The sequence below is a fragment of the Montipora foliosa genome, chromosome 2 (assembly GCF_036669935.1).
Source record: "Montipora foliosa isolate CH-2021 chromosome 2, ASM3666993v2, whole genome shotgun sequence".
NCBI lineage: Eukaryota > Metazoa > Cnidaria > Anthozoa > Scleractinia > Acroporidae > Montipora > Montipora foliosa.
The window spans coordinates 60,026,772-60,044,271 of NC_090870.1; the positions used below are offsets into that span (position 1 = coordinate 60,026,772).

General features: G+C 38.8%; 1 protein-coding gene across 1 annotated transcript; it reads right to left on the reverse strand.

Annotated features, from left to right (window-relative positions):
* Window positions 1-11,442: 11,442 nt before the first annotated feature.
* Window positions 11,443-15,885, reverse strand: LOC137991035 (uncharacterized). Its single transcript, XM_068836160.1, has 5 exons — window positions 15,829-15,885; window positions 15,245-15,417; window positions 14,167-14,247; window positions 12,447-12,626; window positions 11,443-11,913 (listed from the first exon to the last, which is right to left on the reverse strand). Exons 1-5 carry the CDS (start codon window positions 15,833-15,835, stop codon window positions 11,716-11,718), a joined length of 639 nt encoding a protein of 212 aa, XP_068692261.1. The 5' UTR covers window positions 15,836-15,885; the 3' UTR covers window positions 11,443-11,715.
* Window positions 15,886-17,500: the final 1,615 nt, after the last annotated feature.

The following is a 17,500-nucleotide window of genomic DNA, read 5'->3' on the forward strand; positions in this document are numbered from 1 at the left end:
CTCGGCGATGGTAAGTTGCGTAACCAAGCAGTCTAACCAAATTCCTCCAAACAGAATTGTAAATAGACCTGAAAAACCCCGAGGGGATGGTGACGGTGATTACTTGCACTTCACTTCTCATAAAAATAACGTTAGACCTTTAAATTGCACAGAGTAACACCCAATAAAGCTCAATAAGTTCTAATTTATGGTGATCTCTGCCTCCGGTGTCTTTCCGCAACAAAATCTCTTCACCCCTTTGCTTTTTAACATCTTTGTGAACCTCATAAACAAAACTGTCATTGTTTTGTTTTTATTTCCCTGCTTTACTCAGATGATACTTCCAAACCCAATTATGGTGGATTCAGGCACAAAAGTATTGCAATATACCCTAAACCAAGTCAGATATACTTTAGACTTGGCAATGATTGCCAAGTCTAAAGTTTTATCATATAGTTCGTCTACAACTGCGAAAATTTGGTTTTATGGAAAGAGATGATGAAGTACTGCATGTTTAAAAAAAGGACAGCAGTGTCTTATCGGCGGGTTTAAAAACACGAGGTGTAGCCGAGTGTTTCAAGTTTCGACCTGATAAAACACGTGCTGTGTGTTTGCAAAAACATTCATCGTCCACAAAAAGCGTGTAACTCTGGAGTGAAGATCAATACAGCGGTGCAAAATGTGACAGGAAGATATTACATATACAAGAAAAAACAAGCCGGGCCTCATTACCTCATTACTGAAATTGCTCTCATAACTGCGAAGATCATAGCTTCACTTGATTTCATATCCGCAGTTCATATATGATTCATTTCATATACCATTTCATCATTGATTCATTCCTCACGGGACCATGAGAACCCACAAATGACCAACTCTCAACGTCAGTGGCTTGATAGCACAGTTGGTTAGAGCGTCGCACCGGAATCGCGAGGTCACGGGTTCAAACCCTGTTGAAATCCTGAATTTTTCAAGCTTCTCTACGCAATTGCAAAAATTGCTCTCATAACTGCGAAATGTAAATGTAAATAATTCTGATGACGTGTGTTTTATGGGGGTTTAAAGCTCATGCACGTGACGTTTTATCGGTGTTTTGATAGGCTGTTGGGCTCATGAATGATCAATGAGTTTTTGAAGGTAAGAAAGATTTCTGAGCGGACTTTATAAGCGTTTGAAGCGTTGGCCCTTCGTCAGAGCGAAGAATTGCAGCTTGTTAGTGGTTCATATAGGAGAAGATCTTTGCCACTGAAGGAAGCGTGGTGACTGTGTTACCTTGACGTAGTGATAGGCCATTAATAACCGTGTTTTTTTATTTCCTTATTTATTTTTAATAAATTAACTTTTAACTTACAATACAATACAATACTATACTATACTATAAAATATGGAAAGCTTTTAACAGTACAATTCTAAAGGCTACTGGCATATATAAATAAAAAAAGAAAGAAAACTTGGCAAAAACAAAAACAGAAAAAGAAACTGCTCCTGCCCAACAATGACATAACAAAGTCTAATTCCACTAATTATATTTTCAAACTTATTTCCAAGTGTTTTATCTATTTCCTTGGTTTTTCCAATTTTCTTTTGTTTTCTCTCTTTGAGGCTACTAAGAAAATGACGGTTTTCTTTTAAGGAGAGGTGGGGTGTGGGTTAGGAGGCACTGTGGCCCAGTGATTAGGGAGCTTGTCTTGAGATCCGGAGAACCCGGATTCAAGACCCTCTCTGACGACTCGTTGAATTTGATCCTGGTATATCCTGGTTCAACTTCCCAGCTGCACTTGTAAATCGCCAACTGGTTTGTCTCCGGCCGGTAGTTGTTCTGCTCCGTCTTTTTGTTAACTGTTTCATTGGCCATGAAAAGCCCTGAATGGGGAGCGGTCACTTAAGTATGTATGTATATTAAGGCGTCAGGTTTAAGAGACTTGATCCACCGAGAAAGGAGAGGCTTCCTTTCTTTGTATTTTTTGTTGTTTGCTTTTCCAATTAGCCAATATCAAAAATATCATACTACTGTCCAAAATTTAGCATAAACATTGTTTTTATTTTCTCTTTGGACTTACAATGGTCCTACGAGGAATTGGAAACAATGCTAATGCATTTTTTTGGGGGGGACAAACAAAGTGTATTATGGTGTTTTTTTATATTGGCTAATTGATGGATGTGTTTTATATGAATCAATAAATTCCTTTGGTTTGGATTACAGCCTTTTCGGAGACATATGCAGAAAAACTGCTTCGCCATTAGACAACAAGAGTTTATATGGAGTTTCAAATTTGAGCAGTCTGGGTTCAATCTTAAAGTGGTTTCCATGTGCAAAAGTTGTCTGATTCTAGGATGCAGGACGACTGTAGCCATTTCAAAATATTGCCCAAATGGTACATTTTGCTTCCTCTTTGAACCCTATTTTTTATTGGTAATTCGGTCTGTGACGCAGTGAAGCGCGATCGCACATTTTCTTTTGTTCTTGATACCAGGCATTCTCATTCCCAGAGTCCCTCGTTTCTTTTGGTCACGTGGTAGGAGAAAGAGGGCTGGTAGGCAATGCCTTACATGCAATCGTTGTAAAGAAACGAGATTGCCTGTGTATTTTGCCTTCTGTGTTTGATTACGGGGGAACTGATGCACTACATTTTTTTTGGCGTGGTCGACGTACTAGTCGTCATTTTTGCAAGCTTTTTTCATCTCTGCGGACGAGAATGTCAACAGCGCGTCAAAATTCCAGCCTTTCGAAAAGGAAGTGCACAGTAATTTATCCCTTAATTCTTGGTGCGTATTCAGTTTTTCTTAGCCAATGAAAAAATCACTCGCAACGGTAAGTGAAAGCGAGTGGCCCTGGGGACAAGAATGGACACCTGACTGAGCGAGAAATGAAAATCGCTGAGACTTTCGCCTACATGGCGAATGCCTTTCTTCCATTTTTTTTCTCTATATTCAAGTCCGGATTTCTAAATACAAATCACATGTCAGATGGGCAAATAATTACGGTATATTGACACTTTTCCCGAGTTTTGTTCTTGCAGCATCTCTTGTGAAACTTTTCTTTGCTTCGTTGATTTTTCGTATGTATTTCACACTCAAACCTGGATTTGTTTGAAGCGAGCAGAGCGTGAGACTGCATTAGCGATCTTAAACAACCAATGTCCTTAAGCTTGCGACCCGACGACTAGAAGTCTCTCCATTCTCGTCCCCTGAGCAACTCAAAAATATCGTTAAGCTTCCGCCACCGAAGAAGTCCTTCAGAAAGAAACTTCTTCCAACCATTTTCCAAAGCACTATAAAATCAAAAAATCGCGGGTGAACTCAATGGTTTCACTGCATTCATTGGCCCGGGTTCGATGAAACACTCTGGAAAGTTCTGGAAGTGTACGGCTGCCCTGAGAAAGTGGTGAAGATTATCAAACTCTTTCATGAAGGAATGCTTGGAAAAGTCTTCATGGCAGGAGACATCAGTGAAGCCTTCGCCGTCAACCATGGTGTCAAACAAGGATGTGTGCTTGCCTCTACCCTGTTCACTCTTTGAGCCAACCTCAACAAAGGAGTCTTGGGAAGCTGTTCAATCTGTCCAGACTGAAAGCCTCAAGCAAGACCAGAAAGCTCTGTGTGAGCTCTGTGTGACTCAGCTTTGGTCGCTACCGACCATCAAGACATACAAGAGATTGTGGACCGTTTCTCTGCTGCAGCAACACTGTTTGATCTCAAGATCAATGTCTCCAAAACAGAACTCCCCTACCAACCTCCTCCTGATGAACCTTTTGAGTGGTTATCGTGATAAATTCTGTGATTTGGGGATTAAGCTGAGTGCACTTAATATGATTGGCCGATGTAACTGTCCGATTTCAGGTATCCGATTACAACCAACTGTCCGATTTCACTGTCCGATTTCAACAATAATTAGTGAAAAAATAACGCAGTTAATGCACCAATTAAATTTGAGATAATTGTAATGGTTATGATTAATACACAAAGAAGTGTCCAAATGACAACGATTACGATTAGATAAAATGCTTTACCTATTTACAAGAAAAAATATACTTACAAGTTTACATCTTTCATCTGTTTGGGGATCCGCGAAGACCTTTTGGATTGCTTAGTGTAAAATAAATTAATTAGCCCTTTATAAAACGTGGAATAAGATCTTTCTTCAAATCTCAGTTGGCGGTCAGTTTGAAATCTAATAATGGACAAACCATAAAACTAATTTTAATTTTGAACTGAAAACGGTTCTACTTTAGAAAATCATTGATTCAATGAACTGAGTAACTATCAAAAGACACTCTAACGTGTTGAAATGTTGAAAGTCTGGCCATTATTCAGTAATTTTCAGTTATCGTCGGTTTTAAGACTGATATTAATTAAGAAAGCTAAAAAGACTTAAAGCCTATCACTTTAAGGTTTAAAAAATCAGCATCGGCTTTTTTTTTATGAAACATGACTGCCGCTGTAAAAGCTCCCTACATCCCATATGCAAGAAGAGAGTTATGGCAATTCCTTCCGGGAGGAAAGGTTATTGTTTACTTTTAATATTTGGAATTAAAACTAAGGAAAACCATCACATTGTTCATTATGAACTTAGATGGACAGATTTTTCGTAACAAGTAAAAACCTTAAGACGGATCGACATCAATTGACGTCACTTCCACAAAATCGCAATGTCTTTTAAGGGTACCTTTTTTTTTCTTGTCACATATGCACTTAAAATTAGCTCAAGTTCTCAACAGTATGAAGGTCGATGACGCCTTCTTGCACCCCTTTCTGAAGAAGCAAAAAATATAAGTCAATTTGTTTTCGCTCATGACTTACGACTGGTTTTCTCACTGTGTCTTTGAGCTCTCCAATCTTTTCAGTTATAGTTAAACCCTTACGAAAAGGTTCACTGCCGCTTCTTTTGAATCCATGAGGCCAAAGGTTTCTACCTAAAAAGAAAACAAAAGCGCAATTTCAATAGGACTGTTTTTGGACCAATCAACAACAACATAATCGACAGCAAACGGAGACATTTCTAAATGTTAATTTGTAAAAGATATGAATTATCAATATTGACTCGGGAATATTCGGAAAAGATTTCAGTGCTTAGAACAGGAATCGCCGGAACCAATTACCTTCCGATTAATACATCGCATTCCTTCTAAGTAGCTGTTGCAGTATCGAAGAATAGTAGGAGGTGAGCCGTTATAGCAGCCTTAGCCTTGGTGGTAGAGCATCCGACCTAGTAATCGAAACGTCCGGCATATGTTGTCATATGCTTATTTTTTCAGTCCAACTATGATCTCTTCCTATCATTTCCAAATCGTAATTTATGAGATTCCTCTTTATTAACTAGCAATCATAATCTCCTTTAGATTTCCTATTTTCACATAGCTACGCAACTGCGCGATTTTCCGCACGCGGGAAGCGGTGCAGCGCAATCGCAAGGACATGCCTACGTGTCCTGTTCCAGGCTGCGTATTTTTTTAGGCTAGTTTGATCTTCTTCTTTCGCATTATTCTCAATCGTTCTCTTAAGCTACTTTCTGAGTAGGCGTATCATGGTCGATCTCTCAAAAAGTTTTGGTCTTGCCGTTTTAGTCGACAAACTGGTCGCCTTCTGTTTTGGAAAAAAAATTCTGGCGGCAAAACCGGTGATCGTTCTCTAACCAATATAAGCCTTCTCTAGAGAACAAGCACTTTTCAATACGCCCAATAGATCAAGATTTAATATTTTAATATAAGAGAGGTACTGTCATATCTTGGCTCAACCGTTCCAATCCATGTATTTCAACTTGTCTGAACTCAAGGGGATCTCCAAAAACTTCCCTTGCCTAAAAACGAGAGACAACAAAGAATATTTTAATATGAGCTGATCAACTTAATCAGGAAACCCGCATTTTATATATTGGCTTCTACTTACTCCAAATTATATGTTTATTATCAATACCATGGATCGTGGTGGCGGGTAAAACAAAACAATGTATTTAAAGAATTACGTAAAGTTTTAAATCAGGATACTGAGGCGTGAGTATCCTGAACGAGACATCATGCGTTAATCAATGAACTTTGAAGACTGTGATTTCCAATATATTTTCTATTGGTATGAGTTTGAATTCTTCTAGGGTTTTTGTAGTTTCATATCAGAAATTTTCTAGGTGTTTAAGTAGTCGCCAGGGATATTCCCATTGAGTCACCAGGCTATTTAAGCAGATAACAAGTTTTGGTTCTCTCACTCCCTTACTCTCGCAATTCAACACTGACGCTCTTAACTAGTTTCCCCACAGAAAATATTTTATCTTTTTATTTGACCTTTTATTTTTCCGTTCCGAATGTGCTGGAAATACCGCTAACAGGTGCTTCCGCTGCCGTTGGTTTGGTCACTGGCCTGGAGCATGTAGAATTGGTTGGAGCAAGGATGGCACAGTCGGTTAGTGCGCGGGCTTGGTGCAAGCGGTCCTGGATCTCACATCCTTGTTTCGACTCCTTTCCGTGTAGCTAAGTAGCTTTAAATAACCGTTAAACGCAGCACTGATGGAGAGGGGGGAGTAAAATGAGCGCACCGTCGACCTCAGGCTTGTCAGTTGAATTACTGTTACGAGTTATCGACGTTAAATATGGTTACTTTACTTTACTTTACAAGGCCTCCATCGAACAGAAGTGGTCTCCTTTACTTCCCTTCATGCTCGGTCAGGAGCAGGAATCACGTACGATAGTTTCCCCTAATTAATGTATGGTAGAAGTAACAATTTTCCTATTAGATCTAAGCGAGCACCATGAGTTGTCTAAGCTCAAGGTTTTATTGCTCGCGAATAGAAATTTAAGGAAAATTCCTCAACTAGGTTTTTATTAGTCGTCTTATTGACATTGGCGTTTGGCAGTTTGGTCATGCACGTTTTTTACATGGTCGATTGTTTAGAGACCCTGCGGGGGCCTCAAATGGTCGATTATTTTGCAAATTACGACTTCCAATAAGCCCCTAAGTTCTTTTCATTTCAAAGTTTTGGAATCTGGGTTCCAGTGGAGTGGAATTTTTCGCCCAATATTTAAATGCTTCGGATGCAGGGATGGCGAAGTGGTTAGAGCGCTCGCCTCCCGGCGTCATATGTGGGTTGAGTTTGTTAGCTCTACTGTGCACCGAGCAGTTTTCTCCGGGTTATCCGGTTTCCCCTCTCCTCAAAAACTAACGTTTGATTTGCGTTCATTGTTAATTTCAATTTACAGTGTCCCCAATTGCTGCTCCAGCGTTAGAACGACCATACACTTGAATAAAGTTCCTTTCCTTTTTTCCTTGCTGCCGTGAAACTAATAGGAAGATCTCTTTACTATTTATATGCGTGTTCTGCGAAGGCTACATTGGTTGTCACATTCTGGCCTTCCGGCAGCAAGTTTTGTAGTCCGTGATTTCAAGGAAATTTTTCAAATTTCATTGTTGTCTATAAATTGGTAATGGTGGAGAATGTCTCATTACCGGTACAAATGTTTATTGTTTATTAGGTCCTGGAATTTTTCATTTCATGGAAATTTTTGGCTTTGCGCTTAGACTTAACGCCTATTTGGATGACTAAAAGAGCCCTATTTTGCTGACTTAGGGCTGAGCCGTATTCGCACTTTGCAATTACCTGAGGCAGTGGCCTGAATTTTGCGAGGGGAATATGTAAGGCACTCAGGGCTTAAAGTATGCAAGAAGAATATGTAAGACACTGGTTTAAAGTTTGCAAGAAAGGAGGCACTCGCCCGAGTTTGATTGGCCGCTCGAGGGTTGTCTTTTTATTTCTTGTAACTTGAATTTATTTTATCCACATTGCTGATTATTTTTTCAGGTTCTCGAAAGTTCTTTGTTCTGGATGAGTTTACCCACCGCGATGAAAACCTACACAAAGGACCTTGTTCAGCAACATCACGATTGTTAACTACCCATTTTGGCAGCCCAAGTTGTCTAATTGTTGTCTTGAACTCTCTACAAGTTTCCGATTTAATTTTAAACTTAGCTCTTCCTTTCTTTTTGTGAATTACTTAAGATTACTTAGACAGGCAAAATGAAGCATGGAATCGAATATGATAAACAAATGACTAGGTTCAGAAGCGAGATGTATTTCGGAGATACTCGGAAAATCCAAATTATTCTTTGCTCTGTTTTGTTCGAGGCAACCACCTTCCGATTACTAGTTCGGCATCTCACCCAATGCGGTAGATGAGACTTGCGGCAGCTATACATAGGCCATCAGACTGGGCTCATATCGCAATTACTGTTAGAACTCATATAAAGACTTGAACTGCGGAATTATCCGATTATCCCCAAAGTTTGAACAACAAAATACATACATCTTATACGATGGCTTAACATATAATACACGCGGATATTTTGCGAGTTGCGTAGTAGTTTTCCGAGCCCCTAGCGGGGCTCGGAAAACTACGAGCAATAAGCAAAACTAAAAATATAAAAAATCTGATTGTTTTGATGTTATCGGACAGGCCTCTTTTTCGAATTGAATTTGGTCCAGTATCTTTGAGGCCTGTTAAGTTTTTGTTTAAAAAGTTGATAGGAGGAAGCGTCCTTGATGGCTTCAGAAATTAAATTCCAAACAATGGGCCCTCTATACCTTACACTATTTCTGCCAATGTTGCTATTGTACCGTACATGCGAGAAGTGATTAATACGCCATAAATTATAAATAGTATTAGTGTTGCGTGTTTCGAATAGGGGTGTGAATTGATCAGGTAAACTATTATGATAGACCTGGTACATTATAGAAGCGAGCCTACGCTTGTAAATATAGACTAGTGGTTTCCATTTTACCAGTTCAAGAACGTCAGTGTCAGAAGTTTCGGTAAGGAGTTTGTGGACTTGTTTGGCTGCTTTCAGGTGCAAATGTTCCAAAGTATAAAATGCAGATGGTGAGCAAGATCCCCAAATAGCGATGCAGTAAGTGATGCTTGGTACAATCCCTTTGAAATATATTTCTTCCAAGACACTTGAGGGAAGGGCTTTAAACCTTTTTCAGGAATTGTAGCTTTCCTCCAAACTTAGTATGCAGTTGTTTAACTTGGGGTTCCCAGTTCAGTTTATAGTCGATTTCAACCCCTAAGCAAGTGGATTTAGTGGTGAAGTGAATGTAAGAATTTCCGAACTTAAGAGGTCTTAATGGACCAACAAAAGCATGGCTGGAAATCAGCATAGCCTCAGTCTTTCCAGTGTGAACAGTCAAATGATTCTTAAAGCACCATACTCTGAAATCGTTTAAAATGTAGTTTAAAGCATCAATAGTTTCTTCGATCTCTTTCCCAATATAGTAGATAGTAGTGTCATCTGCAAACATATGGATACATTCGATTTCGGACGAATTTGGTAGGTCGTTGACATATATTGCAAAGAGTCTGGGTCCCAGTAGAGAACCTTGGGGAACACCGATGGCGATTTGTCGTAGCTTTGATCTTGCGCCGTCGACATTGACATATTGGGATCTTTCATGAAGGTAGTTTGCAATCCACCCGTGGAATACACCAGAGACTCCTAAGTCTGTTGTACCGATAGAATTATTTTTAAAAAAGGGCTTTACAAACAAGCACTGGGCGTCGAAGATCAACTTATAAGCTTAAACGTTGCTTTACCTGGCATGTCTTCCATGTAAATTCCCCTCTGTAATATAATAACCGTATCAACTAAGAGTTTAAAAGTTGCTCTTACCTTCCATGTCTTCGGTGTAAGTTTCCCTCCCGTAATATAATAACCGTTGCTGAATTGAATTTCACTGATCAGTAGGTTTAGAATGGTTGAGAACTTTGTATCTCCTAGTATATGTATGGAACGTTTTACAGTAGATAGGAAATCATAGCTGTAATGTTAACGGACTCATAGAGTTGTTGTTTTTTTTTTCCGGTGAGTTGGTCTAGTTACTTCCGTTCGCTTTTAAATAAGGGAAATTCCAGTGTTAGTTTTTCTTATTTTATCTTAATCTTATTCTGTTTTTTTTCCTTAGCCTTTATAACGGTCCAAGATTTTAGTGTGGGTACGGTAGCACAACGTTGCCCTAGCTTGCATCTTCAAAACAAATCACAAACGCTCACCATGGCGTTGCATATTCTAGACAGAGAGGTGAAATATGTACATGATATCAAGAAACTACCGTTTGAACATTATTTTGGGGAATATAAGACGAAATGAAAACGTTACGCTAAATCACTTCCGTCAGGAAGCCAGCCAGAGTTACTCAGTGTCGAAATGTTTTTACATGATAATTAATTTACATAATTAAATGGTTTCTTAACTTCTCTATCTGCAATGATTCGAAATTAAGACAGTTTTTTAGTTGGCTTCCAAAGATCGCTGTTTCATTTCACGGCGCGTGGAAGCAAGTTACTATGATAACCTCAGAAAAAGATCTGTTTCGTCGTATGAACGTGTAAACCAAAGGGCCTCTGCTGGCACGACCCCCGACTTGAAAGAATTGCCTGGAACGCTGCAGTTCAATACCATCCAACTCAGTCCCTTCTGCTTTTGAGTAAAACGTACCACAGGCAACCCAGTGTACGCTCCTGGAGCGTCTAGTTAATTTGCAATGATATTGGTTTGTTAACTTCTCTATCTGCAATGATCCGAAATTAAGACAGTTTTTTATTTGGCTTCCAAAGATCGCTGTGTCATTTCACTGCGCGCGCGTGGAAGCAAGTTACTGTGATGCCGTTAGTTTCTTTGGGGTAACCGCATCTGGCCTTGGCTGTTCAAAAAGGTGGATAACGCTATACACCGTATAAATCACTATCCACGGACGCTGGTCTTGAATTTGCAAATGCTCTTCTGACTGGATGTCATTGTTCCATTTTGCCTTATCATATCTTCTTGAAACTTTTGAAACAAATAATAAAAACATAATTTGGTCTATTGTTAGATGGATTCGAAATATCAAGAATTCAGCTTGATAGTGAGGCAGTGAGGACAAAAACAATAGAAACACATCGGAATTAATGTGAAAAATATTTACATATCATCCACAGTCCTTTGTTTTTCTCCTCACTGCTTCATTAGCAAGCTGAATTTTAATATATCGAAAAAGGCCTATTGTCATTTTGCTCATTATGAATTCTCAAAAATGAATAACAAGGCGAAGGGGAAAAGTGTTGCCTGGCGACGGGCGACGGGCGACGGGCGAAAGCACAACTGAAAATGCTGCATAAAGTTTGTGATAAAAGCTTTTTAACGAGAATTAAACAATTCGGTTTTAATTGAAATGCAATTGCTGGCGTAAAAACCACACGACAAACCCCCGGACCGATTTGTTAGCTTTGCCAGGAAATTCTTTAAGCTTTTACCGCCAAAGGAATGCTTTAGAAAAATAATTCTCACAACCATTCCCCAAAGCAAGAAAGACATTCGAAAAAATTTCATAACCAATTGTGGGTAAACTTAATTGTTTCATCTAACACAAAAGGAAATGTTCACATACAAAAATATATTTTATCGATGGTTCATCAATATTCCAGTATAATAATGACACCAATTAGTTAAAATGTATTTATACAAAAATAAATACTTGACAGCTTGCGTCTTTAAGCTCTTGCCAAAATCTTAATAGAAAGTACAAAATTAATTGAACCTTTTATAAAAAGTAAAATACGATTTTCAATGCAACAATAGGCAAACCATGAAGCTAATTTTTGAGCTAAAAAGTGCTCTACTTTATAAAATCATTGATTCAATGTACTTAGTCACCATCAACAAACACTCTAACGTGTTAAAATGTTGAAAGTCTTGCCATTATTCAGTAATTTTCAGTTATCGTCGGTTTTTTGCTCTTGAAAAATTTGTAATCTCAGTCAGTAAGTAGCGCATGCTTGTCTCAACTTCTCCAAGAACTCCCAATATCCACTTCTTCTGTCGATACGCAGACTGGTTCCACACTTCAATTGGCTGTGAAATGTTGGTTGATGGGAAGACACTACCGGCTGCGGAGTCACGTGCACTAAACCAAAGCTGCAGAAAATAGACAAATAAACCTCAAAAACGAATTTCCTTCCATAGGCGACTGCACTGTTAAGAACTTAGAGCTGACATTAATTAAGTCCTGAAAAACTTAAAGTTCTATGAATTAAACATTTAAAAAAAACTGGTATCGCCTTTTTCTTTACGAAATTTGACGATAGCTTCCTCCAGCCCACAAAAAAGAGTTATGGAAATACCTTGCCGGAGACAGTCACAGTCACAGTCGTATTAGATGGGAAAATTTGTTCCTTAAGACGGACATGTACATCAACGTGTTGTCACTTCCCCAAGCTTTGCAGTGGACTCAACCCAGTCCCTAAACCGTTTTCTTATCAGTCACAAAATCTCTTAACTTAATTTGATATTTCAAACTTTAATGTGTCTTTCAAACAGTATAAATTTTCAAAAGTACCTCCATTGTTTTCTCGTCATATGCACTTTGAAATCACCTCGAGATATGAAGATCGAAGACGCACCCTTTCCCCAAGAAACAATAAAGTATAAGCCAATTTGTTTTCACTTACGACTGGTTTCCTCGCATCGTCTTTAAGCTCTCCAATCTTTTTCTTTATATCTGAAATCTTTTGCAAAAGTAGTTTACTGCCGCTTCTTTCGAAACCATGAGGCCAATGATCCAATATGTCTTGAAGGACAGCGTAGAATATAGAAAGCTGTTTGTATGCTTTCTTTACAAAGGTTTTTATCTAAAAGAAAACGGGACAAAAATGCATTCAGTTTCAATAGGGCTGTTTTTGGACCAATGAACAACAACAAATTCATCAAGAAGCGGAGCCATTTAATTTCTAAATGCTGATTTGATGAAAGATATAAATTAATCGATATTTACTCGGGAATGCACGGAAAAGAGTTGAGCGCTGACATCAGGAATCGAACCTATGACCTCCCGATTACTACATCGGATTCCTTCTGAGGAGCTGTATACCAGAGTAGTAAGTGGTGAGCCATTAGAGCAGGCTCAGTCTTAGTGGTAGAGCACCCGATCTAGTAATCAAGATGCCATATTTTGTCATTAATATGTTCTCCTTTGAGGAGATCTCTGGTCTTTTCCTATCATCCCCATTATTAAACTGTTCCTCTTTATTAAGTAACATTTGCAGCTTCCTTTACATTTCCATGTCACGTCCAGTTGCGCTATACAGTAAAAACCCGCATATAAGAACCTAGAATTTTCATTGCCAGGTTGAAACGGTTCTTATATTTTAGGGTAGTTTTTCACAAGTCTGTCTGATTAGGTTTTTTTTAGAACTTGTCCTAGTGTAACAACTAGCAAAATTATCGTACTACTAAATACATAATGGTTTAGCACTTGTATTTTCAACAACAAGATTGCTTGCCTTGTTTGCTAAACAATAACATACACAACAACTTTTTGTCAGACGTTTCTCACACAATTAAAATCGAGAATTTTGATCATCAAAATTGCAGTGATTTTTTGTATCAGAACCTATTTTTCCTTGCCAGGCTGAACGTGTTCTTATATTTTTGGATATTTAAATGCCAAATTTCAGCTTTTAGGTTCTTAGATGCGGGTTTTGACTGTAGTGCACAGTTTCCCAGAATCCCAAGGACATGCCTACGAGTCCCGTTTCAGCCTGGATATTTTGTAGTACATGGGGTTCAGAGCCACCTAAACTTTTCTAAAAATTAAGACGGCTCTGAACTCCATGTACAGAATTTTTTTAAACTTTGCCAAAAGTTACATCTCATCCTGCTAATCAAAATTCTGTAATAAGAAAAAATTTCACCGTGCCGTTTTTGAAATATAAGCGCTTAAAGCTGAAATTAAGGGTGCTTTTAGCAGGTCATAGTATTGCTATGGTAACCTACTGTGTCACAAAAATAATGCCAACGTGTTTGCTAGTGATTGGGCAGTATTGTGATACCATAATTGTAGCATCAATTGATAAAGAGTAGTAATTATTACCCATCAAAAATCTACGTCTTGGAAAATGCTGGAAACTGCTTTGAGCCACCTTAACGTACAGAGCAGGCGTTTGATGGTCAATGTCTCCATCTCTCAAAAAAGTTTGGTTTTCTCCTTTTGGTAGACAACCCGGTCGTCTTCTGTCCTCGAACAATTTACTACATGTAGCGACAAAACCTGTGATCGCCATCTTACCAATATAAGCCTGCTCTAGAGAACAAGCATTTTGTAATACGCCCAATGGATAAAGATTTATATTTTAATGTAAGAAACAGATAGATGACAGGAGCGAAACGTACCGTCATGTCTTGGCCCAACCGTTCCAGTCCACGTATTTCAACTTGTCTGAACTCAAGAGGATCTCCAAAAAATTCCTTTGCCTAAAAACGAGAGACAACAAAGAATTTCTTAATATGAGCTGATCAACTTAATCAGGAAACCATTTTATATATCGTCTTCCACTGACTTACTCCAAATTATAAGTTTCATGGATCGCGATGGCGGGTACAACAAAACAATGTGCGGAAAGAACTGTAAAAAACTTAATTCAGGAAACCAGTATGCTGAACGAGAAGTAGCCTGGGACCAGGTTCCGCAGTTGGGGTCACGTTATGAAGCAAAAAAAAATGGCGAGCGAGGCGAGCCGAGCGGGAAATCCAGTCCATAGCCCGGCTCGCTTCACTTGCCAATTTTTTGTCGCCACTTTTCTTTTCGCACCATAACTCAAACTGCGGGACGTGGCCCAAGCAGGCTAAACGAGAAGTCGTGCGTTATTTATGTGTTGTGTAGAATGTGAATTCCAATTTCTATTCTAATAAATTAAGATTGTTGTCTGTCCCTTACGACGGGGCAGTCGATGGAAATGAACATGGTAAACAAAGGACAAGGTTCAGGGACGAAATGTATTCGACTGGACTCGGAGATACTCGGAAATTCCGAGTAATTCTTTGCAAGCGGCGAACCTACGACCTTCCGATTACTAGTTCGGGATCTCAGCCACTGAGCTAGAGGATACTTGTGGCAGCTATAGCCCATCAGACTGTGCTCATATGACAGTTATTGTTAGAATTCATGTAATTCGAAAAGTGCAAAATTTCCCGATTATCCCTAAATCTTTGAACGAAAAATACTCAGGAGTAAATTAGATAAGAGTGTTGATCTATCACTTTGCGGTCTTGCCGCAGCTCAGTCACAAATGGATTTATTTTTAGATACATTTGCGCGCGAAACAAATAAAGGGCCGCCACTTTTAACCAATCAGAAGAAGTCATGTTACGCGAGACTTCACTGCCATGTTTTATCAGGGACATGACAACTGATTTTCACGGGAACAGGTATTCTACAGATAGATACTTAGTTATTAACTAAGATACTTACATATGCCCTTCTAGTATCAAAGATTAAGTCTTCCAGTCTTGTTCTGCCTCCGTTAGAAGCTATGTCCATTTTTTGAAGAACAGCTCTGGTCCTTGTCAGTATTTTCTCTTTAGCGGGAGCTCCGATGGAATTAAAAGGAACGGCAAGGAACAAAACGAGCCAAAACAATGATACTAAAAGAGATTAAGGATACAGCGTTATAATCCGTATGTACTTGTTTTCTACTAACTTTCTCTGTAGTTTATTTTTGTTTATTTTATTTTATTGTATGAGACTGCAATAACCGCGCGGATTTTCCTTGTGTCATTAGCCAAACGAACCTTCATCAAGTTCCTTTATATCAAAATACAAGTCATTTAATCAATCGAATTTTAAACTTAACATTATTGATTCATCCTAGATTTTCCAAAGAAATGAACTCCAAATGAACTAAAAATTGATTTACTGGCCAGTTCATATTCACCTTTATGACTTTGCGCTATGTTGTACCCCGAGGTAGGTTCTAAAAAGCGCTTTGCGTAGATGTCAAGCACTGGGCGTCTCTCCCACAAAATATCAACTAAGAGTTTAAAAGTTGCTCTTACCTGCCATGTCTTCGGTGTAAGTTTCCCTCCGTAATATAATAACCGTTGCTGAATCGAATTTCAGTTATCAGTATGTTGAGAATGATTGAGAACTTTGTATCTCCCAGTATATGTATGGAACGCTTTACAATAGATAGGAAATCAGAGGATGTAATGTTTCCCGACTCATAGGGTAATTTTTCTTCCATGTCAGTTCCGTTCTCTTTAGTGCGGGAAATCTCAGTGTAGATGTTTCTTGTTCCGTATTTTGTTTTTTCGTCTTTAAAGCTATCCAAGATCAAGATTTTAGAGTGAGCACAGCAGCAGAATTTTGCCATTGTATCTTCGACAAAAGAGAAAATTAGCGAGTTTACTGAAAACAAATAACAAACGCCCACCATTTAAAGCGATATTAATTTGAATACGCGGTTCTCAATTATGTACTCGTCATAAACCAATTATAACTCCACTCCCACCCTCCCCCCCCCCCCCAACCCCCAGGAAAAGGTTCTAGAATTTAAAGAGATAAACCATCACTATAAGCTCCACATATAATGGCCGTTTTCTTCAACATAGGCTGCAGCTTTCAGAGCCTAATGTACTTCACGTCTCAACGCTGCATATCGTAGACAACGAAGTGAAATAAATAAGTGATCTGCACTAACTACCGTTTAAACATTTGTTTGGTGAAGCATAAGACGAAATGAAAACGTTACGCCTGTCGCTTCCGTCAGGAAGTCAGCTAAAAGTCACTCAGTGTATAAATGTTCTTGTATGAGAATTAATTTGCATAATAACTGGTTTGTAAACTTCCCTTTTTGCAATGATCCGAAATTAAGACAGTTTTTTAGTTGGCTTCCAAAAATTGCTGTTTCGTCTCTCCCAGGCCCAAGGCAAGTTACTGTGATAATTTCTTTGGGATCATCACCGCCATCTGTTCGACAAAACTTGGCGACTGCTGAGTGCTTCACATTCCAACGCCTGCCTTCTGGAAATTGTCTTTATGTTTGCATTTACATTTCGAAAGTTTCGACTGAAGTATTGTTTTCAGTTACTGTCGTTGAGAAAAAAGAAAATCCTCGAGTTAATGATTCAAACGTAGTTTTCTCTGTTTGGCTGATTGCCGTTCATAACGTGGGCAACCGTCATCATTCCGATGTGCAAAGTTTAACATAGAAATAAACAATAACATTCAGTCCCACTCGAAGAGCATTTGCAAATTCAAGTCCAGCCATCCTGAACTATTGGGGCAATTGCATTCGCAAGGCACTTCATCAAGAGATGGACAACTGAATACTTAATAGTACGTTCGTGTGAGCGTAGCGAATTAGAACGTAACTTTCTATTCTAATACATCACGCTTGTTAACTGCCCTTTTTGACAGCCCAAGTTCTCTAATTTTTGTCTTGAATTCTCTTCAAGTTCCCGATTTAATGTTAAACTTAGCTCTTCTTTTCTTTTTGTGAATTACTTGAGATGCCCCAATTACTGAGACAGGCAAAATGAAGCATGGAATCGAATATGGTAAACAAAGGACTAGGTTCAGAAGCGTGATGTATTTCAGAGATACTCGGAAAATCCAAGTTATTCTTTGCACTGAAGAGTCGAAGCAACCACCTTCCGTTTTCTAGTTCGGCATCTCACGTAATGCCGTAGAAGAGACCTGCGGCAGCTATATGTAGGCCATCAGACT